The 23,371-nt window shown below is 48.0% G+C and overlaps 1 protein-coding gene across 3 annotated transcripts in view; it reads right to left on the bottom strand.

The window, feature by feature from the left end:
- The window catches only part of ZDHHC14 (zinc finger DHHC-type containing 14), a 323,921-nt gene that overhangs the window by 24,157 nt on the left and 276,393 nt on the right, over positions 1-23,371 (bottom strand). For all 3 annotated transcript variants that reach the window (XM_010381547.2, XM_030928562.1, XM_010381546.2), the window contains exons 6-8: positions 21,475-21,577; positions 19,628-19,737; positions 13,536-13,638 (exon numbers count right to left, since the gene is read on the bottom strand). In XM_010381547.2, the coding sequence (XP_010379849.1) occupies positions 13,536-13,638; positions 19,628-19,737; positions 21,475-21,577 (316 nt within the window). The remainder of the gene's footprint in view (positions 1-13,535; positions 13,639-19,627; positions 19,738-21,474; positions 21,578-23,371) is intronic.

Here is a 23,371-nt window from a genome sequence, read left to right as displayed (position 1 = left end):
AGCAACAAGTGCCAGATGTAAGCATAAACGATGACATCAATGCTATACAGAAGTTAAATTATTTGACAATCAAACGAGGTATGCACACTAAAAAGTGGATCATAACTGGATGTCATGAGTATGTCATGCATATACATTGTCCTAGATAGAACTTCGATGTTAGCTAATAATAAAAGCCAATAATGAGGGAAGCAGGAATAATCAAAATGTGGTCCTCAGCTGGCTCTGGGTTATTTGCACATCCTTCTAGTATGGCTTCTTGGAATTTCATAGGGGTTCAGAGGGCAAGAGATACTTGGGGTCACATGCATCATCTTATTGTTTTAGATGCCACATTGTTGCTTCTCTAACATTTTCTTCCTTGAGAATTTATAGTAGAGGGAAAATCTCACAGGCACCGAATAACCACCCCCATCTCCACTCAGGACAGAGGGTACGCTAACACTAAATCTTCCCATTTTTGACATGATAAATAAGACCTCAGTAGGTACTTTGATGTCAGCTTTCTATCAATATTTATCTAATATTTTTGACCTGCAATATCAGGGTGTTTATCTAGATGTAAAATTATAAAGCCTTTATCTCTAATTGCTAAAATACTGCGTATTTCCTTAGGAGCACATTTTCTATCATTCAAGAAATACCTTTCTTATCCAGATACTGGTCCTAAAATAAAATGGCAGGCAAAAATTTGACCAAAGATACCCAGGGCCTCTTTCCCTCCAGCCTTTCTCTCCTCTGCAAATGAACATGCTGAATCTGATGCTAAATCTGTCTCCAAAGGCTCCTCCTTCAAAGTAAGCACTGGAAATGGCTTTAGGTCAGAGTAGTCCTACCACATGGCTAATCCAGTGTTTATTGTCGGTAGAGTGGGTAGCAAACAGCCCATGTCTGGAACATATGGCAACATGAGTGGTAACATGTCCTCTAATTATAGAGACAAAGCTTCTACTCCCAGGAATGCTGGAGAACTGATACTGGACCAGCTTTCAGCCTGTATATAAGGGAGTATATGAAACTGGCCAAAGTACAGGAGGCAAATGGTTTCCAGCAGCGCACAATGGGCAGCGCAAGATTGTAATCCCTGAGGCGAGGGAGACTCACAAGGTAAGCCTCACAACCAACCAGTACTTTTCTTGGGGAAAGTTCCCCAACCACTGCACAGAGCTGGAGTCTGAGCAGACCACAGTTGTTCAGCTATAGAGAAAACAGGTTGAAGTGTAAGAAAAACAAAGTGACTGGATCTGCAGGGCAGGAAACTGGAGAAGAGGATGCCATTCAGAGAGGGAGGACCAGAAGTCCTAGTGGGGGTTCCAAGGGCTGTAGCCAAAGGCTGTGCTGTGCATGTGCAGGGTGAGAATTCCCTGCCCCAAGGCTTGTCAGATAGCAGCTGCAATGGGGTTGAAAGAGAAACAGAGATACTCGAGGTTGAGACAAGTAGTGCATTAGGGACACTGATGTCATGAACACCTTCAACACATTGTTAACATCCCTGGGAGCCCAAAGACATCAGAAGGCTGTGCCTTAGGAGTAAGAATCATGCCCTAAAGTAAGACCCCAGGCCCATCCTAACAAAGCTTGAAACCAAACAATCTTCAGAGAAGACAGAATTTGGAGGTTGAGTTCCAACAAATTAAAGAAGTCTGGAAAACACTTTGGACTTTCCACAGATCTGTACTAACACAACATAATACAAGCCTACACATGTTCAAGGTGACTAGCCGGTAACTGAACTGCTTACTGTAACAGAAACAACACTCTTCGGTGTAAGGTAACAACATCAAGAGTTTCTATACCTTATATCTAAAATGTCCTGTAGTCAACAAAATATTAATAGACATACAAAGAAATGGGAAAATATGATAGAACCAAATCACAATTTTAGAACTAAAAAGTATAATAAAGAAAATGAAAAGTTATCTGGATGAGGTTAGCAGTAGACTGGATATGGCAGAAGAATCGGTGAACATGAGAGAGATCCAAAGAAATTATCCAGTCTGAAGAGCTGAGAGAGGTGCTGAAGGAAAACCACAGGGCCTCCGGGACCTATCCTCTGGGTCAAGGTCAAATGGTCTAACATATGCATCACTGGAGTTCCAGGAGGAAGGAGAATAGATTAAGGCAGAGAAAAAAAAAAAAAAAAGTGAAGACGTAAGGGCCTAAAGCATCCCAGCTGGATGACAACAATAACTTCCAGGCCCAAGGAAACTGAATGAACTCCAAGCAGTGTAACAGCAGAGATCACCCGTGGGCCAGGTCAGTAATTCACTTGGATACTGATATGTTTCCGCATGGACAAGCCTTTTGCCTGATTTCGACTAGACTGGTCTGAAATGCTACAAACGGTTTTGACTTCAGGGAGCAAGTAGAAAGAAAAAAGTGTGAGTTTAACGTATCATTGATTAACACTGTCATTTGTAACAGAGAGGAAACTGCTGATGCTGGATAGATGTGCTGATCAGGTTGCAGGTTAGATTATGAAGAGGTTGCACATTCAGTTCCACAGCCTGGTTTTGTGACTGACCGCAACTGATTAATCATCCTGCAGAGAAAGCCTGTGGGGTGTGGCTTTCTCAGCCGTGGGAGGAGACTTCAGGCCACTGCACTCCATAAGAAGACCTACCAGTGAGACTTCTGGTGTCGGGGTTAGGAAGAGTATTTTCCATGGAGTCAGACTGCCAAGTGTGAGATCACAGCGTGGCCACTGGTTATCTCTGTCACACACTTAACATCCCTGAGTCTCAGTCTCCTCAATGGGGCGATCAGAGTACCCCCATCAGATGGTTTTGTGAGGACTAGACGAGATAATGATTATGTAAAGCACTGAGCCCAGTGTCCGGCACACAGGAGATGATCTCTTTCTCTCTCCGTTCTCCTTCTCTTTCTTGTTTAACCAACATTTGCTGAAACCAACTATCATAGGGACTATTCTAGACTCCGGGTAGATGTGCTAAACAAACAGCACTGAAGCATTCAATTATTATTATTAAAGCCTGAGGCATTTTAATAGAAGGTAAAATATTCATTGACAATTGAAATTCATAAATCCCTGAAGTTTGGCTGAAGCTCCCCTTCATGTAAAAATGACTAATGCTTGATAACTTCCTAAGTGCAGGCTTTCACAGGGGAGCGCGGGTAAGGGTAATGGGTTGTGGGGACTGAAAGAGTGTGGCTGAAAATCACTTTATGCACAGTCAGCCCCTGTAGATGTTTCTTTATTGACGTGCATAACATAGGGTTAAGAGCATGGGCTCTGGGGTCAAATTAGGGTGTTTTTGTTAGAAAATTGTACTTAAGCTCTCCTTCCTCTGGTTTTGTTAATCTATAAAATGGAGATAATATTGGTAGCAGGCTCAGAGGGTGCTATGAGGGTTAGCAGAAGTTATGTACGTGGAAGGCTTGGAACAGCACGTGGTATGTCCATGTGGTATAGTCTGGGAAGTGCTGAGCCCAGCGTCGGTGTGAAGGTGGATGAACTGCAAAGAGGAGAGTCGGGAAATAGCATCAGGTCTCATGTTCCACTTAGCGCCAGCCCTGCTAGTGCGTTTCCACAGTCTTGTGAGCATGGTCCCTATACCACAGAAGCCCATAAAGAACAACCAAAGCAACAGAAAGGCCTGTTCGCCAGGCGCCCGAATGGCCGGTAAATGTACAGTCTAGTGGAACATTATCTGCTGATGATATTGGCCTGTTGATTAGACACAATGGGTTCAAAGCCCTGACGACAGAGAAGAGTCTGCTGGAGGGGACCTCCACTGGACAGGACCCTGAAGGTCGATGTTCAGCCCTTGCTACCAATGCTGAAGTCCTCTGTCCAGCACTGCGAGGAGATGCTCCCTGTCCCAAGTCTGACATCTCTGGGTGGGGACTCCGGGTCCTGGGCCGTTCCCTCTTGGATTGAGTAGAGTCTGAAACCCAGACTCATTCTCTGGTCCTAGTTGTGACCTGTGGGGCCACACAGAACACATCTCATCCTCTCCTGCAGATGTTTTCATGGCACTTGGGGCACTCCAACAGGGGGTAGAAGCCTTGAGACCAAAAGGACTTCTTCCAGAAGCAGCCTGGGTTTCTCACAGCAAGGGGAGGGCACGGGACTCCAAGCTAATTAGACTTTTAAATTTATCCATCTATGAGCAACTTACTTTGTAATTGGTAATGATTTCCATGTAATCATATGTGTGCTTGGGGATTCTGATGAAGTAAGAAAAACCCAACGTACAAATCATTTCTAAACTGTCATAAAAGTTTCATGAGTGCTAAGTTTAACAATTAATGAAGTTAACATATTTATGTGTCTCAAAGACATTAAGCATTTATCAATTTTGATTTTGCAGTTTTCTTTTCATGTTTTAGAGCTTGTAATTTTTTTTCCAGGTCTTACACTTTTTTATAGTTCCTGGAAAAGTGCATGGGCGCTTGCCTACAGTGTCTGATGGCTTGAATGACCATGACATGTGTCTCTTGGTTCACAGATTAATTTCATCCCACTATGGCCATAACTTTGTGGAACCATGACATGTCACTACATCAAAGATAACTCCTTCCCTCTAGCTCCTAGTTCGCTATTCAGGGTGGAGGTCTTTGGAGATGTGGCAAAATTGGAGGATGGAAGGAATGAGGAAAAGAAGTTGGAATAAATTAATATTTGTTAAGAACCTCCTGTGAGTAAGCCCCTGCAAGGAGAATTTGCACATACTTTCAACTGAACGTTTAAAAACCACCTCCAGGCCAGGCATGGGGGCTCATGCCTGTAATCCCAGCACTTTGGGAGGCCAAGTACAAGCGGATTACTTGAGGTCAGGAGTTCAAGACCATCCTGACCAACATGGTGAAACCCTATCTCTACTAAAAATACAAAAATTAGCCAGGCATAGTGGCATGCACCTGTAATCCCAGCTACATGGGGGGCTGAGGCAGGAGAATTGCTTGAACCCAGGAGGTCAAGAGTGCAGTGAGCAGAGGTCATGCTACTGCACTCCAGCCTGGGTGACAGAGTGAGAATCTGCCTCAAAAAAAATAATAAAATAAAATAAATAAAGGGGTAAGTTAGAAAATGTATGTCTCAGTGCTCTGTAAATTGCAAAGCTCTATATAAATATAATTCTCCATCTTTATTAATTTGCAATCTGGTATGCCATGTCTGGGGACAATAACTCCTTCATTACTCCACGTACAGAGTTTTGATTTGGGGTCCTGCTTATGCTTTTCCAGGATTATCAAAAATTAGCCAGGCATGGTGGCGGATGCCTGCAGCCCAGCTACCTGGGAGGCTGAGGCAGGAGAACTGCTTGAGCCCAGGAGGTGGATGTGTCAGTGAGCCAAGACTGCACCACTGCACTGCAGCCTGGGCGACACAGCGAGACTCCGTCTCAAAAAAACAAAACAAAAAGAGCACCTCCAGTTTATTAGGTCATAAACTGTTGACGGCAAGAGGAAATAGAATCTCAGTCAATCCTCACCACAGGCCAGGGAGGTGAACATCAGTATCACTTTCTTCATTTTACGGTTTAGGGATTTAAGGCTCTCGGGATTAAGTGACGTGCCCAAGATCACCCAGCCCCAAAGTGTCAGGGCCGGCAAAGGTCAGAGCCAGCCCAGGTGCTCTGACCCCACAGCTGTTCTCTGCCACTCCCCACGCATAGGCTATCTGCAAAACTTTTCCTTCCATTATCTTTCAGGATTATCTTATTCTGTTGTTCTTACTTGTGTCCAATTAGACCAAGAAGAAACTTCACTTGAATTGGTGGGGACACAGCTAGCAGAGGTGGGCACAGAGAAAGGAAAATTTAATGAATGCTGATTTCAAAAAATAATCTTCCAGCATGTAAGATGAAATTGGACTAGTATCTCAGATAACAAACATGAGTAAGTCTTACAGGTTTTTTGAAATGCCAGAGTGACTGATACTTCTAGGCTAGCTGACAAAAGGGATTCACATCTCCACTGTTTCCAAGTGACTTTCTACCAACCAGACCATTTCTCCATCAACACAGGAAGCAAACCTTCCCTGAGTGTTCCATCCAGCTACCTGCTGGGCTGCTCCCCACCACCCCCAGGTATCCATGGCACCCACTTTCCACATGCCTAAGTCAACTTCCCTGCAACTTGCACCCCCTCTTGAAACACCAAGATGCTTCGCCCCACACATGCCTGTGCTTTGTTTGCTTGAAACATCCCTCCTGCCTTTGGGTGGCGAATTCTCAGATGTCGTCCCCTCCAGGAAACTTTGCCTGAAACCTAAGTGCTCTTTGTCGAAGCTCCCCCGCCCCTCCCCCAACAGTCTGTCACATTCTAGCACATTCTGTTCAAATCCTCCAAATACCCATTTCTCTGAATAGACCATGTGTTACTTGAATGAAACTGACCTAAGGTTTTTCAAGATAAAAGAAACTTACTTGTGCCAAAGCAAATAATGGCTCAAAATTATTCCATTTAACTGAAACGTTTGGAGAGAACAAGAGAATCTGAAGGCTATGTCGATGGTTCTCAATACTGGCTGCCAATTAAAGTCTTCTCCAGGTCCATAGCACTACCAAGGCCTGGCTGCCCACTCTGGGATTCTGACTTAAGTGGATGCAGAGATCAGTACTGTGATTCTAATGAGGGTCTGGGGCTGAGGAGCAACAGATTGTAATAAATTATCCCTCAGCTCCTAGACATAGGGCCAGGTTTGAAGAGGGTCACCTGCTTCCAACTTGAGGGCTTTTCAAATGGAAATATGACATGTAATAGAAAGCACCTGGGCCAGGCACTGTGACTCACGCCTCTAATCTCAGCACTTTGGGAGTGGGTGGATCTCCTGACGTCAGGAGTTCGAGACCAGCCTGGCCAACATGGTGAAACGCCTTCTCTACTAAAAGTACAAAAATTAGCCTGGCATGGTGGCACACGCCTGTAATCTCAGCTACTTGGGAGGCTGAGACAGGAGAATCGCTTGAACTCGGGAGGTGGAGGTTGCAGTGAGCCAAGATTGTGCCACTGCACTCCAGCCTAGGTGACAAGAGTGAGACTCCATCTCAAAAAAAAAAAAAAAAAGAAAGAAAAAGAAAAAAAGAAAGCACACAGGCCTTGCATTCCCAGCTGTGTGACTGTGAGCAAGTTACTCAACATATCCAAGTCTCAGTTTCATCCTTTGTAAAACCAGGCTATCTTGCAGGTTGCTATGGGGATTAAGTTAGGCAACTCTTGCAATGATAGTATCATATCACCAACGCTCCGTCCATTCTAGAGTGTTAAACCTTAGCAGAGACCCACCTGGCCACAGTATGCTTCTAGAGCAAATAAACTTTGTGCCGTTCTTAGAATGGCTTGAAGTTCAGCTTGCGATTCTGACTAATTCAACACTAAAGGATTTGTGTATTTGTTTTCCCATCTGTCTAATTGGGGATTGGAACGCAAGAACTCTTTTATTGATTTTGAGATCTAACTATATCCAAAATAGGAAATAAGTAAAAAGGAAGACGACAGATTGCTTGGCAAGTTGCCAGACCACTTGCTCTTAGCGATCGTGCTGCAGGCTTTCCAAGCACAGAGGGTGGGTGCCCTGGGTGTCTATCACGGCATCAGAGACCAGAAAACCACAGGGCCTCAGGACCCTTTCGCCCAGGCACTGCTGGTCATGATGTGCTGGCTCAGTCTGTGATGGTCTTTGTTGCTTGGGATATCTGTTACCGGCAGCCGAAGCAAATCAAAGGACAGGAATGTTACAGTTGCCCCAGAGAATTTGTATTGTTGTTTTGAAATATTTCAGATCATTTGTCCATGTTTTGACAATTCCTGGAAATTAACTGGTCTGTGTATTTCTCATGGCCTTAATATGACTCAAAGCGGGAGAAAGCAAAGCAACAGTGCGGGGCCCGGAGCCCACGCTGGAACTCGCTCTGCTAGAGGTTCCCAGCTCTCTCGGCTGGCGTGTGCATTTCACAGAATGTTTAAACAAAATACCAATTTCTTCCCTTCAGGGCTTACTCCAAGTGCCTATTGACTTTCACTGAAGTCTTTGACTGCTTCTAATTTGTTTCCAATTTGTTTAATGGATAAATTCCTAGAAAGACACAAACTACTGAAACTGACCCAAGGGAAAAGTAAAAAATCTGAATAGACCTGTAATAAGTAGAGTGAATTAGTAATCAAAAAAATACCCACGGAGAAACTTCAAGACCAAATGGCTTTCCTGGCAAATTGTTCCAAATATTTAAAGGTGAATTAATTCACAAACTTTTCAAGAGACAGAAGAGTAAGAAGCACTTCTCAACTCCTTCCGTGAAGCCAGTATTACCTCCTAATACCAACACCAGACAAAGACTTCACAAGAAAAGAAAACTACAGACAACTCTCTTATGAATACAGATGGAAAAATCCTTAACAAAATACTAGCAAACTGAATTTAGCAACATATAAAACGGATTATACACCATGGGCAAGTGGGACGTATCCCATAAACTCAAGAAATAGGAGACAAATAAGAAAAACAACACACACTCCTACTCTCAGGGAAGTTCTGGTATGACGGTCAGACCGCACATAGCTCCACAGCACACCCCCGGTCCTGTGTCAAGTGCGGGCTTAGTCAGTTTGGGGGCTGTTGGTCAGGGTGGGTGGGAGGAGAGGAGGAGCTGAGAGTCACGGTGTTTACCTCCTTCTGGGGGTTGGAGAGCTCTTTCCTGCGTGTGTGGACTGAGATGTTGTCTCTGCCCTCCTAATCTTCTGGTGGAGTTGCAAGGATCAGAGACTCACAAAAGGCTCACAGCTAAATGGGGACTTTAGGTACAAATTAATCCCAGCTCCTATTTTGCAGATGAGGAAAACTGAGGACTAGTGAGGCAAGAGTGACCTGCCAATCATCAGGGAGCTAACTGGCAGGAGCCAGAATGGGAGCTCTCATTCCCTGGTTCCCATCCTGGGCTCTTTCCCTCATGCCAGTCATCTCTATTGTTTTCCGGTTGCTGCAAGAGGGTCCAGATGAGCTCACTCATCCTGCCACTCATGGATCTCAGGGAGATAATAATAGTAACAGCTGACACTTAAATAGTACTTCTCTTCTACTAGGCAAGGTTTTAAGTGCTTTACATGTCTTAACTTAATCCTCAGAAACCCTACAAGGTAAGAATATCAATGTTCTTATTTATAGATGAAAACACGGAGGCAGAGAGGTTAAGCAACCCATCAAGGTTATGCTTCTAGTAAGTGGCAGCAGTCTGGTCTCTGCAAAATGAATCCCCATCTCCGATTTTCCTCTTCCAGATGGGGTAAAAAGGCATCTTGAAGCCTGCTAGCTGACTCGAAAGCATTTACCATGTGGAAGAGATGTCTCTGTACAGCTTTTATCACTGGCTGGAACATCCTGCTTAAGGGACTTGACTCTAAAATTCTGTGCTATTATCAAATCCAGAGTAGCACTCACATGTGTATGACTCCCAGGATGTTGAGATTTCTTACAGTTTTGTCTCCGTTAGGGAGACGGTAGACCATGGTACTCACTGATGGAGGGCTTCTTTACCATGGAGTCCATGGGCTTTAAGACCTTGATCCTGAAATTTCATGTACATGTCATGTGTCTGAGCCTAGACTCACGGGGCATGGATTCATTAGGGCTGTGACACTGGAGTGTTTTTGTACTGTACAGCTCCCAGGTGCACATGAGTCCTGTTCATTTCTTTACACCCGACAGTGCTTTCAAGCCTTCCCCTGGAAGCTCTCTGGAAAGATTTGTGCATGCCTGAGTAAAGGAATGAATGGTCACATGCAGTGGCTTACACCTGTAATCCCAACACTTTGGGAGGCTGAGGCAGGTGGATTGCTTGAGGTCAGGAGTTTGAGACCAGTCTGGGCAACATGGCAAAACTGTCACTACAAAAAATGCAAAAATTAGCCGGGCATGATGGCGCATGCCTGTGGTCCCAGCTACTCAGGAAGCTGAAGTGGGAGGATCACCTTGAGACCAGGAGGTGAAGGTTGCAGTGAGCTAAGATCTCACCACCGTACTTCAGCCTGGGTGACAGAGCGAGAACCTGCCTTAAAAAAAAAAAAACAAAAATGATGCTCTCTTCCCTTTGCGTGTATGGATGGCAAGAAGATGCTGCAGGAGATGTGAAGTCACCTGCACTCAGGTGTGCATGGCAGAGAGTGCACTGTCAGCCTGGGCAGGTGACCAGGGCTGCACACAGGTCCTCACTCAATCCCACCATGATTCTGTATGCCTTCAGCCTGAGACCAGCAGTGAAGAGGCTCTGCTTCCGGGTCCAGAGCTCCTCCTGATCTGCCTGGTGCTCAGTGGCATGGTGACATCACATGCAGCTCTTTCCTGGGGTGTTCAGGCTGTCTCATCCTCAGTCACAGCGGAGAATAGGAGGGGAAGGAGCCTTGGGTTTTTTTTTTTTTTTTTTTTTTTGGTATCTTCAAACTTCCTGACACAGTACTCAAGCCCACAGATGAACAGATGCCTTAATAAGTAGCCTTACAGGCTGGGCGCGGTGACTCATGCCTGTAATCCTAGCACTTTGGGAGGCAGAGGCTAGTGGATCACTTGAGGCCAGGAGCTTGAGACCAGCTTGGTCAATATGTTGAAACCCCATCTCTACTAAAAAATACAAAAATTAGCTGGGTGTGGTGGCGGGTGCCTGTAATCCCAGCTACTCGGGAAGCCGAGGCAGGAGAATCACTTGAACCTGGGAGATGGAGGTTACAGTGAGTGGAGATCACGCCACTGCACTCCAGCCTGGGCGACAGAGCGAGACACTATTTCAAAAAAAAAAAAAAAAAAAAAACAGTAGCCTTACACTGAATTGAGTGATAAGGGGTGACCAACAGGCAGCTGCTGCATGGTGACAGGCTGCTTAACCTTTGCAGCATCCTCTTCCAACAACCCTTACAACATCACAGTCCAGTGCCTTCAGCGGTACTAGTTAGTTGGAAGGTGACTCCTACAGGAATAGGCAAATGAACACTAGCATTTCTGTCATGTCATGATATGTGCGCTTGACCAGAGTCTTGGTGTGGGTGTAGAATGAATGGACTCCAGAGGGGACTCTGATTTGCCATATGGAGTAAAATGACCTCCCCATTTCCATGGTTAAAGCTACCTTCTCTATCACAGAGGCACAGGGTAGGTGCTCAATAACTGTTTGCTGGATTGATGAATTATGTCCCACCTAGTCTTGACGTGAAGTGGCTTCCTGGTGAGAGCACCTGTAAACAGCCTTTGTTAATTTTCTTAATCTCAACAAAGCATAGAACTTGCTGAGATCAGTACCCTGCAGAACTTGGTGAGCCCAGTATTATGGGGATCACAGGGTAAGAGGAACATAAGTTCACTGGTTTTGACAAGGACAGTTACCATCAGTGGTCAATTCTACTGAAGGTTCTTAATGCTTCCTTCATATATCTGCTCACATGCCACCCCCGACTGCTGACCCCTTTGAAGGTGGATGAGCTGTACCCCACAAACCTTGTATCTCTAGCTCCTAGTCTAGTCCTCAACACACAGAGGGAACCCAGGTAGAGTGGCTGATTGAATGAGAGGTTATTGTGTGTAGACACATGCACACATCAGAGAAATGATCAACGTATGCTGTGGCCAGAATTCTGGTGAGCTCTGTCCTTAAGGGCACTTCTTGTGCACCTGCGAATCGTGAAGAAAGCCTCTGAGCACAGATCTCCTGGTCTTTAATGCCTGTGCACTTGCGGGCATGCAGTATCAGAAGTTAACGTGGGCACTGGAGTCACCAGGCTAGTTTTGAACCCACAAATTAGTGTCTGTGTGCTCTTGGGTAGACGGATGACCAATCTCTCCTACTTAAAAAAGGTGGGGACAAGTGTCCCCTTTTCCCACTGTGGCTTTAGGGTTAAATGAGGTGCTGACCACCACGCGCCCTGAACACAGGTGGTCTCCGTGAATGTAATCCCCTTTCCTGCGAGCCTGTCTCTTCCTCCCTCTGTTCTCAGCTTCCTTTTCTGAAGAACATGGGGGAGTGACCCTCAAAGGGTCCCTTGAGTGCATGAGTTATGACCAAACAAGCTGTTTCCCCAATCCCTTACAGAGTGGAGGGCAAGGACCCCGAAATAAACGTACTTGCTTTGAAAGAAAACATGCCAGGCACAGTGGCTCATGCCTGTCATCCCAGCACTTTGGGAGGCTGAGACAGGTGGATCACCTGAGGTCAGGAGTTCGAGACCAGCCTGGCCAACATGGCGAAGCCCTGTCTCTACTAAAAGTACAAAAATTAGCCTGCATGTAGTCCCAGCTACTTGGAAGGCTGAGGCAGGAGAATCGCTTGAATCTGGGAGGCAGAGGTTGCAGTGAGCTGACACCATGCCACTGCACTCCAGCCTGGGTGACAGAGCGAGACTCTGTTTCAAAAAAACAAAAAAACAAAACAAAACAAAAAAACACAAAAAAGCAAAAGAAAAGAGAGAGGGAGAGAAAACGCTTTATTAGCAAAGCAGAGCAAAGCAATACGAACAAGACACCACCAACACACAAACCTCAGCTACCTCTGCTGGGGACTGAGCCTTGTTCACGCAGCTGTGGAAGCTGGCAGCCTCAGGACTCTCTTGAGGCTGCCATCTTCCACCTTGCAGTTCTTTGCTCCCAGAAGCAAGGTGTTCTGGGCTGCTGCCCACATCCAGTCTACCTGAAAATCAGGTCTCTGATCTGTCATGGACGCTCTGGAGTGGGTGATTCAACTACAGAAACAGCACACAGCACAGGACCACCACAAGACAAAGTCCTCCGCAGGAACATGGAACTTCTAACTTTAGGGATATTTGTTCCAAATAAAGAGAGGCCATTGCCTTCTAGACACCTAGGGAATCTTAAGACACTGATGGTCGGGACCAGGCCAGGCTGGAATTTTTGGTGTCCATGAATGACTCCTGCCCCCTCCCCCAGATCTCCACCTGCCCGTTGGAAACCTGCACACTGGGAACCTGCACACAGGAAGCAAAGCATGTCTACCCGTCGAAGAAAGCGTGAGATGTGCACGCACCCTGGAGAGGCACTGGTCAGTTTTGTAGTGAGTGAACATACACCTGGTCTGATCATTTGCACTACTTAGCACAGGGCTGATCCCAGACTTTGGGTGGACGCAGGGGAACTGGCAGCACCAGCCACTGCACGCTTGAGGAAGTGGAAGAGGGGTCAGTACAGATGGGGACCAAGGGACGGAAAAGGAAATGGAAGACCATGAGCCCAGCCCTGCCTGGGACGTGTGTCTCATCCCTCAAACAACAGCCTGATCCTGCATAAGGGGGGCTTCCATCCACATGCCTCAAGCTGTTTTGGCAGAGGGATCGCGTGTGTGGACTTCCCCTGCACAACTGTGAACAAGCACGCCAAACTGAGTGGCCACACGCTTCCCTGGCTACTGCCTTTGTTTAACGTCTTGCCTGCCATCTGAGCACAGTAGTCAGGGTGTGGGTGGCCGTGGGCTGCCCCAGCTCCTGGGGAGGTTTGCTAGGAAGGCTGCTCGGTGACTTGTTAGTGAGCACACAAGCAAAAGGAAAGCCCTCACAGGGGCGGTGGCCCCCGCTCCTACCATGTCGCTCTGTGACTGCGTGGCCCCATACATGGTGATACCGCTGGAGGGTGCTGCTGGCTGCGGCGTGTCGGGCTGGATGTACCCTCTTCTGTCAATTAGGCTGCGAGAGAGAAGAGAACACAGGAGGAAGAGAGTGAATAAAAAGCCAGAGACGCAGCAGCACTATTTCAGGGCTCCCTCTTCCCATGATAGGCCCACCTCAGTCACCTTAGACTACGCCTCTCCTCACTTCGTTGTACAATCGGTGACCAAATTCTGTCCCTTCTCCCTTTAAACATGACTATGGCATGGCCTGTCTCCTGGCCAGGTCAAGGGCGTGTCGCCTGCTCAGATGCCAGCATCTCCCTCTTGTCCACTAACTGTGGCAGCCTCTAAGCTGGTCTCACCCCACCTGTCACCATCTGTCCCCAGTGCTCCTCTCCAGGCTCAATGGCACATCTTCTTACTACATTCACTCAGCAAACGTGTTTCAAGTACCTGCTAGTGCCAGTGTAGCACGTGGGAAATGATGGCCTACTACATGGGAACAGAGCCACAGTCCCGCCTGGCATGTACTCTGCTTTGCTATCTCTGTGTTTTTGTTTGGACTCTTCCCCTGTCTCTCCCAAAGTCACTCTTCCTTCCCTTCTGCTCTCCATTCTTCAAGACAAGGTTCAAAAGACCCTACTCTTGCCCCTAGCCCATTTCCCCCTCTCTCCCCTTCTCCGATTCTCTCAGCCCCACACATCACTTTCCACCTGCAATCAAGCTCCCAAGGGCAGAGTCTTCATCTTGTGGCCCCCCACGGCAGCTGGCCCTGTGCCTGGCACACAGAGATAGGGATTAGAGCCCCTCGTCCACATCTGTCACAGAGTGGGGAGGGCAAGGACCGGCAGGCCGTGTCAATATCTGTATCTCTGAGACTGACACCCAGAGATGGGTGCTGCGCAGAATTCTTGTGGATGAAATGATAAAAATAGGTCCCTTGTCCCACAGACAAGTTTCTGAGTAATGCTTCTAAAGACATCTGTTTCTGTACTCTATGGCTCTGGGATCATTAGGAGGTGGGGTAAAGTTGCCTTTTTTTCTCCCCAGTGAAGTCTCAGCATTGACTTTGAGTCTAAGGGCAGAAGTGCTCTTATAGCAACAGGAGGTTCAGCTAATAAGTGAGTATCCCTGGGGCAGCCCCTACAGTGTGGGACCAGCCACACTCACAATGCAGACTCTTCCCCAGGTGCTCAGCGTTTTGCCAAATACAAAAATGTATCCAGAGGCCACGACCATCCCTGCCTCTGAGGACTGACTATCTGGGCTGCTTTTCTCAGAAAGCAGGGCCTCCTATGTGTCAGTCCAGCTTTTGGAACACAGGAGTTAACCTCCTGACTATTGCCTTCAGGTCTTTAAGTGGCAGAACAATAAGCCACAAAGACCACCTGTGACGGGATCCTCAAATGGGACTCTCTCTGCCTCCGTTCCAGCTGAACACTCCATAGGTTTAGAAAAAACAACAGGCAACAAGAATCTCCACCTTTCAAAGAGAAGTGCCGGACCTCCTCTGCAGGACGTCAAAGGGGGTTCTCAACCAGCGCTGCAACCCTCCCTTCAAAGGTACAAAGGGTCAGAGCGGGAAAGAGCAGAGAAGTCTGTTTTGGAGAAAGGCGCTCTGCCCTCTAGTGTGGGTGACAGCCGGGGATGGGACTGGGACCTAAGGGTTAGGTGAAGGTCCAGGTGTGGGTCTCATGGGAGAGAGCCAGTGCCAAGCTGTCTTGAGGGACTGGGCACAGTGGCTCACACCTGTGATCCCAGCACTTTCGGAGGCCAAGGTGGGCAGATCACCAGAGGTCAGAAGTTTGAGACAGGCCTGGCCAACATGGTGAAACCCCGTCTCTACTAAAAATACAAAAAAATTAGCCAGGCGTGGTGGCGCATGCCTGTAATCCCAGCCACTTGGGAGGCTGAGGCAGGAGAATTGCTTGAACCTGGGAGGTAGAAGTTGCAGTGAGCCAAGATCATGCCATTGCACTCCAGCCTGGGCGACAGAGTGAGATTCCGTCGCAAACAACCACCACCACCAGGTCTTGAGTAAATGTCACGGGTTGAACTGTGCAGAAAGATATGAAGTCCTAACCTGGTACCTGCGAGTGTGACCTTACTTAGAGGTAGGGTCTTTGCAAATGTAACCAAGTTAAGATGAGGTCACACTCGATTGCAGTGGGCCTTTGTCCAATGTGACTGGTGTCCTTATAAGAAGAAAAAGAGGAGAGGAAGAGAACGCTGGGTGAGGGTACAGAGACACACAGGGAGAACGCTACGGGCTGACAGAGGCTACCCGGCAGTGAAGCATGTGCCAGCCAAGGAACGCGGAGGGCTGATGGCCCCACCAGGTGCCCAGAAGAGGCAAGGAAGGGTTCTCCCCAGCCTCGGGACGGGCGCAACCCTGCCGGCACCTTGATTTCAGGCTTCGAGTCTCCGACTGTAACAGAACAACTTTCTGTTGTTTTAACCCTCCCATTTCATGGCAGTTGTTGGACTGCAGTGCCCTAGGAAACTACGATAGGACTCAGCGCAAGAGAGCCACAGAGGGGGCCCCACAGAGAGGCCAAGGGCCCAGGGTTGCAGTGGCAGGTATGAGTGACTCTCAGGAGAAAAGGCCCTGCCTCCATCAGGGAACTGCGATGGGGGGTCCTCAGAGGAAACTCTTAGTCAAGGCGCTCTCAGACCCTACCAGTTTAGAGCATTGGCAGGGGACCAACAGCACTGACCCCCTGCCCAAATCCCCTCCTCATTGTTGGACAGGAAGCTGGTGGGGAGACAGGACTAGCTGGGGGCGGGGTGCGGGGCAGAGCTCAAGGGGAGCAGGGAACCCCACAGTCCTCCCAACCAGGTTCGGGTGAAGGGATGAGAAGTGTTAACTGTCAATGAACTTGGCAGTTCTGATGCACTGAATGATACTATTTTGGAGGGAAAGTGCCCTGACGCGCTCTCTCTCTCTCTCTCTCTTTTTTTTAAATGACAAGAGAAATTAAGGGGCTTGCAGGGTATTTTATCCAGGAGCGGAAAAAGAACTAGGTCATCAAAAAAGTCTGAAGGGACAGCAGGGAGAAAAAAATGAAGCGTTCTCGGCCAGCATCCCATCACATCCAGTCTGTTTAATGTAGCAGCAGGGCTCCCAGGGCTGCGATGCTCTGGACACAGCAGGCTCTGCCCGTCCTTCTTGTCACCTGGCCTCGCCCCTTGTCTTGTCTCACCTCTCGGCCCGGCTCCCCTCGCCCCTCACTCCTGACACTAACCCCCTCAGCATTTCCTTGGATGAGCCAGGACCCTCACCCTCGGGTCCCTGCACAGGCTGCCCCCTTTGTCTTTTGAAACCCTGCTCCTCCCCACCACTTCCTCCTCCGAGCTCCTTCTCACCCTTAGGAGAGATCACAGCTTAGACCTACTCCTGGGCGGCCCATGCACCTCACTGTGCGGTCCCTGCTGCCCAGGAGCCGGCCCCTCTCCCGTGCACCCCCAGCATCTGACACGGAGCCGGCTCCACCGCGCATGCGCCGTCAGTGGTGGCCACGTGACCCACGGGACCGGCCCAAGTCTGGTGTGACACTGACCATTCCTTGGGCTTTTCTGTGTTCCCAATTTTCCATTCCTCCTGCCAGGCTTATATGAGGACCCCTCCCCCCAAACCTGGCCATACCCAGCCAGCTGCCATCCCCGCCTCTGGTGACATTGCAGGAACCGAATGTGGGTCTCTGCACTCTTGGTATGCAGGCTCCCAAAAGGGAACACAAGGACTCGCTCTGCCTCGTTTGCATGGCATGGCACCGTTTAAGAACCCATAAAGGGCAAGTCAAGCACAGGGGTCTGGGCACATGGATCTGAGGCAGGGCACACTCTCAGCGGGTGGGCCTGACTGGGATGCCCTGGAAGGCCCTGGCCCACTTAGGGGCCCAGGGGCTGGGACGAGGTAGCACAGGGCGAGGGGAAGGCAAGAGAGGATGACAGGGAGAGGCAAAGGTAGGCATCACCCCCTCACATCTGCCTGGGAGCCTGTGAGTGGCCTATGTCCCTGCCCAAGCGCCAGAATGACAGGGAAAGCTACAGCCCCACTTTAACAAAGCAAATATCTCATTTGCCTTGCTCTACCTTCGCCCAGTAAAGCCTCCCCCGGAGCCCCTGCAGTGCGGCCCCAAATCCCTGGAGCCTCTTCAGTGGGGCTTCACACTGCTTCAAGTCTGGAGCTGCCAGATTCATGAATCACCGTCTGTTCAAATACACTCTTCAATATTTTAATGTCCTTCTGTTTACCTTTTAACAAATGATTCAAACACTTCTGAGGGTAGGACCATTCTCAAGAAATGCCCCACCCAAAGGAACATGGATTTTGGAAAGAATACAGCCCAAATCCAGCCAAAAAAGCACATTTAACCCAGTTGTGGAAATAATTTTGGTTGTGACAGTTTGTGGTCTCTAAACAACATAAAGCCGTGCCATGTGCAGATGAAGGACTTGGGAACAAGAAGGGAGATTTGGGCAGAACTGAGGCCTCGGCATCCTCTCTTAAACCCACACATACACTGCAGGCGGGCGAGAGGGCAGCTCTCCCTGGCTGTTACCCTCAATTTCCTGGCCTGCCCTGCTAGCCACAAACATGCCAGTTGGAAGCACCAAGGAAAATGTGACAAATCAAGCCATTGCCTGAGAGACTTTCTGCCTAAAAAGCTCCTAAAAGGATCCCTGGGTGAGTCAGGAGGTTTCTTCAAGAGGAGCTGGCACCTGCTCAGGTATGTCTGACCCCTGAGGACCGAGCAGCCTCCCAAACCCAGGATCCTCACTTGCCCTTTCTAAGCCTCTGAGGAGGTCAGGGGACCCTTGAGGACCCCTCTCGTTCAGGTGGACAGTGGCATGCTGGGCTCCCCACTTTCTAGGCTAAAGCTAGAAAATGATCAAGTTCTAGTTTTGCAGTAGCACCACGATGACTCAAAGTAGTAATAACTCAATGCCAGTGCACAGATGGCCTTGGAATATGTGCTTGGATTTTTTTTCTTGAATTCTTTTTACCTCTCTAATGAGGATTCATTGAGGCTGATAATCAAATGAAGTTTGCATTTCACAAGCGCATATCAGTAAGGTCTAGGTGCCCAGTGGGTCTGCTCTAGACACAGTCATGGTGGCTTTTGTCATTTCTCCATTTTACACATTTAGAGACCAAAAGGCAGGAAGCAGTAATAACTTGGAAACTCATTCTAGAGACCAAGTAGATTTGCTCAATACCTATTTGTTGATCATGGTTCGATTTATCAGTTGAAAATATTCTCCATAGGCGTAACTCACAAAGAATCTGTATTTTAAACTTGTACACTCTGACTTGGAGGCAGCATGCCTCAGTGGGCACACACTGGCTCTGACATTGGGCGGCCTGGGTGTGCACCCTGACTAGCCAGCATTTACTGGCTGTGTGATCTTGGGCACATTGTTTAAACTCTGTGCCTCACTTTTCTCATCCATAGAATGGGATATAATGGTGCCTACCTATAGGTACAGAGTGAGCTTGTAAAAGGCTGATGCAGGTAAAGAACTTAGAGCAGGGCTTAACACAGATTCAATAAAGGTTAGCTACTGCCATGGTTCGTGTCATTGTCATTATTACCATAACCACAGTCTCAACGACTGCGGCACATGTGGCTCTCTCCCTATGAACATTTCTATTCTGTGCAAATCAACTTTCAAAACTGGTTTCCGCAGGCTTTCTGGCTGCTTCCTTCCTGCATGTGTCTTGTCTCCTTGATGATGCTAACCACGGCTCCCTGCGCACACCTTCAGTCATTAGCAGGTCCTCAGTCATTAGCAGGGCCACAGGTATCTGTCTCTCTATTTTGGGCTTCAGGAAATTTTCCCCAAATCAGACACAGATTCAGCTGAAGATCGAAAAAGGTGTGAAGTGTGACACCACACACACAACCAGATCTCGATTTCATGAAGGCCACGTCCACGCTGCACAAAGCGGTCACCTGGTGGCGGCAACCCATTCCGCCAGGGTGGGGGGCCTGTGCTAACGGCTGAGGCATTTGGTTTTCCAAGGTCTGTATAAGAACATGAAGCGTCCTGAGTCTTACCTTGGTGAGATGGGCCCACACAGGGCAACACAGCAATTGGTAAAGATATTTCCGTAGCTGTAGGGATTGTAATTTTCTTTACCTCTTTTATTTGACCAGGATCCTTTAATCTGAAAGAAAAGGAAAGTCAGTAACAAGCAATATTCTTCACACCAACGCACGGTTGAGGTGAGCTGGACCATGAGAAGCCCATAAAGAATGCAAATCATCTTTAATCCAAAGAAATGGAGATATTTTTCTTAAAGAAAATGGGCATTTACTCCAAACTTGGAAATGTCCTAAAACAGCAGGTTAAATTAGGGAAAGAATAATATTCTCAGGGACAATCATCTTTTATTTGTGCCACATGGTACTAAAAGGCCATCTCATATAAGCCAGCAGAGATTTTTTCATACTCACATTTAGTGCCCTAAATGATAATTAAATGAATGGCAGGTGAAATGGTTCCCCTAATTGCTAATTTACAGACTGAAATAATTCAGCCTCTTCTTGTGACCAAAATAGTCTGTTTTGCATATTCTTTTTTTTTTTTTTTTTTTTTTTGAGACAGAGTCTCGCTCTGTCGCCCAAGTTGGAGTGCAGTGGCCGGATCTCAGCTCACTGCAAGCTCCGCCTCCCAGGTTCACGCCATTCTCATGCCTCAGCCTCCCAAGTAGCTGGGACTACAGGCGCCCGCCACCTCGCCCGGCTAGTTTTTTGTACTTTTTAGTAGAGACGGGGTTTCACTGTGTTAGCCAGGATGGTCTCGATCTCCTGACCTTGTGATCCGCCCGCCTCGGCCTCCCAAAGTGCTGGGATTACAGGCTTGAGCCACCGCGCCCGGCCTGTTTTGCATATTCTAATATTTGTAGCTACCAAGTACAAATAACTGTATTAATATTCTCTTATCTCATGTGTCTTATCACAACCTATTTTCTCAAGCTTTTGTTTAAGGTAACTAGACCTATCCTGAGACATTTAATTCACGTGTGGATAGAGACTTGTATCAAAATCTAAGTGTAAAGAGCAAAGTGGACCACGCTGCTCTGGAAAAATTCTCTAACATTTTGTTTCCTCTTTTTTTTTTTTTTTTTTTTTGAGACGGAGTGTTGCTCTGTCACCCAGGCTGGAGTGCAGTGGCACGATCTCAGCTCACTGAAACCTCTGCCTCCTGGGTTCAAGCGATTCTCCTGTCTCAGCCTCCTGAGTAGCTGGGATTACAGGCGCCTACCACCATGCCCGGGTAGTTTTTTTTGTATTTTTAGTGGAGACGAGGTTTCACTGTGTTAGCCAGGATGGTCTCGATCTCCTGACCTTGTGATCCGCCCGCCTTGGCCTCCCAAAGTGCTGGGATTACAGGCATGAGCCACCGTGCCCGGCCTTGTTTCCTGTTTTCATACTTCCTCTTCTTCTGTATTAAGTACAGGCAGACAATCCTGGATAAAAAGTTAAATTTTGGGTCAGGGCAATTTCCTCCCACAGAGAAATTAAATATGAAAGGCAGACTCAAACATTCACTCCAAGATGTTGGCCCGCCATGGTTTCTACCAGAGGAAGTGTGATAAGAAGCTTACAAAACCATTTCAAAGGAATAGAAAGAATACTCTCTTCAGGGCCAGAAATGGGTGTCACTTGGCCAACCTTAGTATCTAATGGATGTGGTCGGAAAAACTGAGAACATAGAGATTCCCAGTAGAGAAACATGCAGAATGGCATATGAAGTTTCCACGGCACCATCTCTGTTCCCAAGGGCTCACATCTGGAACGGGATGTATGGGAGAAGCTGGGCCCAACCTCTTCTTTCCTTTTTCTCCTCCATTGCCCAAAACCCAAGAACACACCCGTGTCTCGTGTAGTCAGGAACTTACATCCTCATTTGTCGTCTGGTTGGAGCTGATCAAGTAGGTGTGGAATCCTGAGAGGCCAACGATGGACCAGACAGAGAAGAAGCACACCACAGCCTCCAGGACAGTGACACGAGTCAAGGAGGCAAGTGGAAGTGAGGGGCCGTGCAAGAGGTGGACGTGATGGAGGCGTGGAACCGAAATCCCCCCAGGCACAGGCCACTCTCTAGCTGCTGGCCTCTCTCTTGCCCGGCCTTGCCTTGCTTCCTGCTCTTCCGGGATTTTCGTCTAACCAAATGGAAGCCTCCGTCAGGGCAGGGGGTGTCACATGCCCCAGCATGGAGCAGCCTCTGTGGCTCCGTGATGACTGGAGGGCTCCCTGGGCGTCACCTACCCACTTCCTTCCTCTGACTTCTATTTGACCTTCACATTTTTCTGTGCCTCACTGTGGAGCCAGTGACTGTGGCATCCTGATCAGGAAGCACACTGGTTTGAGTTGGCTGTAGCTCAGGCTCTGGGTGAAAGGATGACATATTGACTTGCACATCAATCGCAGACTCTAATTTTGGCTTCTGAATGCTGAGGACTGCAGTGCCAACAGGCGTCTCCCCTGAGGAGAATAGCTTCCGGGGCCCAGAAAGCCCTCTTCTTTAGTGGACGGCCTCTTCTCTGCTTACAGAGAAGGGGAAGAAGGAGAAAATAAGACCCTGAACCAGCAGTGGCATTTCTCGGAGTGACATCAGGGTGAGGGGTATTTTTACTTGGGGAAGTTTTCCCAGCCTTTCAGCCAACCCCTGACCTATATGGCCATCCTCAGTTGCTTGGTAGGCAGCTGGGAACCACGAGTTCTCGCAGGACATTGAGAGAGAGGAAGTCAAGAGTTCCGTAAGATGTGTCTAACACAAAGGGAAAAAGCTTGGTGCTCTTCAGCAGATCAGATCCATCACCCCAGAGTGTGGCAATGTGAAAAGGCCAGAGACTTTTTCTGTCCCACAAATGCTTATAAAATTCTATTTACAGGATACAGATATTTCTCAGGGCAAAAAATCCATTCATCCTGGGTTTGGGAGTTTACACATACATCTGGCATCCCCTATCGATATATTACAGGCTGGAGAAAGAAACGCTCCTGCTCGCCTAATGTTTCTGAGGATGCATGCCATATAGACCATGCCGTAACATATCAGTGATGATCTTCTCCAGGCTGGAGAGAATTCATCTTTAGACCAGAAGTTTGAGCACATTATCCAGTGCAGTGCCGTGGTCTGCTGTGCCATGGTTAACCAATGTCACCATCTGGGCACACAGGGCTGCAGGCAAAACAGGAGGGAATGGGCTTCTGCCTGTTGACTGACTTTCAACATCACACTAAACCACTGGGTCTGCTCTAGAAGGAGATGGTAGCAGGGAGTGGTAGGGGACCAGAGAGACACAGGAAGCAGACCCCTATCCACAGCTGCTGCCAGCCTGGGCAACCCCTGCTGGGCAAATGGCAATGGTGGAGGCTCTGTATGCACGTGGGGTCACATGGATGGTGTCCCAGGCAGCAAAGATGGTCTCATTCTCAACTGCCTTCCCACAGAATGGGGCTAAAGAGGCCCCTCTCCCTACCCACATCCCCCCTGCCAGGAGGGGACAGACTTGGGAGGCAACTCCCCTGGGATTCAGGTCATGCACTGGTTGGAAAGAAGAGGTGAAGTGGAGTCCAGGGAACACGATGAGGGAGCCAGTGGGAAGACTGAGTCCGGAAAGCTGGGTTGTGTGAGAGGGAGATGACATTAGACACTAGCAATGGGTTTGAACTGGCTACAAGGAAAAGACAGGAGACAGAAAGAGGAGGGGACACATGGAATGGAAACAAGAAATAGCCAAGGTAGAAAAGAATCAAGAACAGAACCAGATTTATTTACTGAATAATACA

The sequence above is a fragment of the Rhinopithecus roxellana genome, chromosome 4 (genome assembly GCF_007565055.1).
Source record: "Rhinopithecus roxellana isolate Shanxi Qingling chromosome 4, ASM756505v1, whole genome shotgun sequence".
NCBI lineage: Eukaryota > Metazoa > Chordata > Mammalia > Primates > Cercopithecidae > Rhinopithecus > Rhinopithecus roxellana.
The sequence above is the reverse complement of the archived record's forward strand: the minus strand, read 5'-3'. Positions and strand labels throughout refer to the sequence as shown.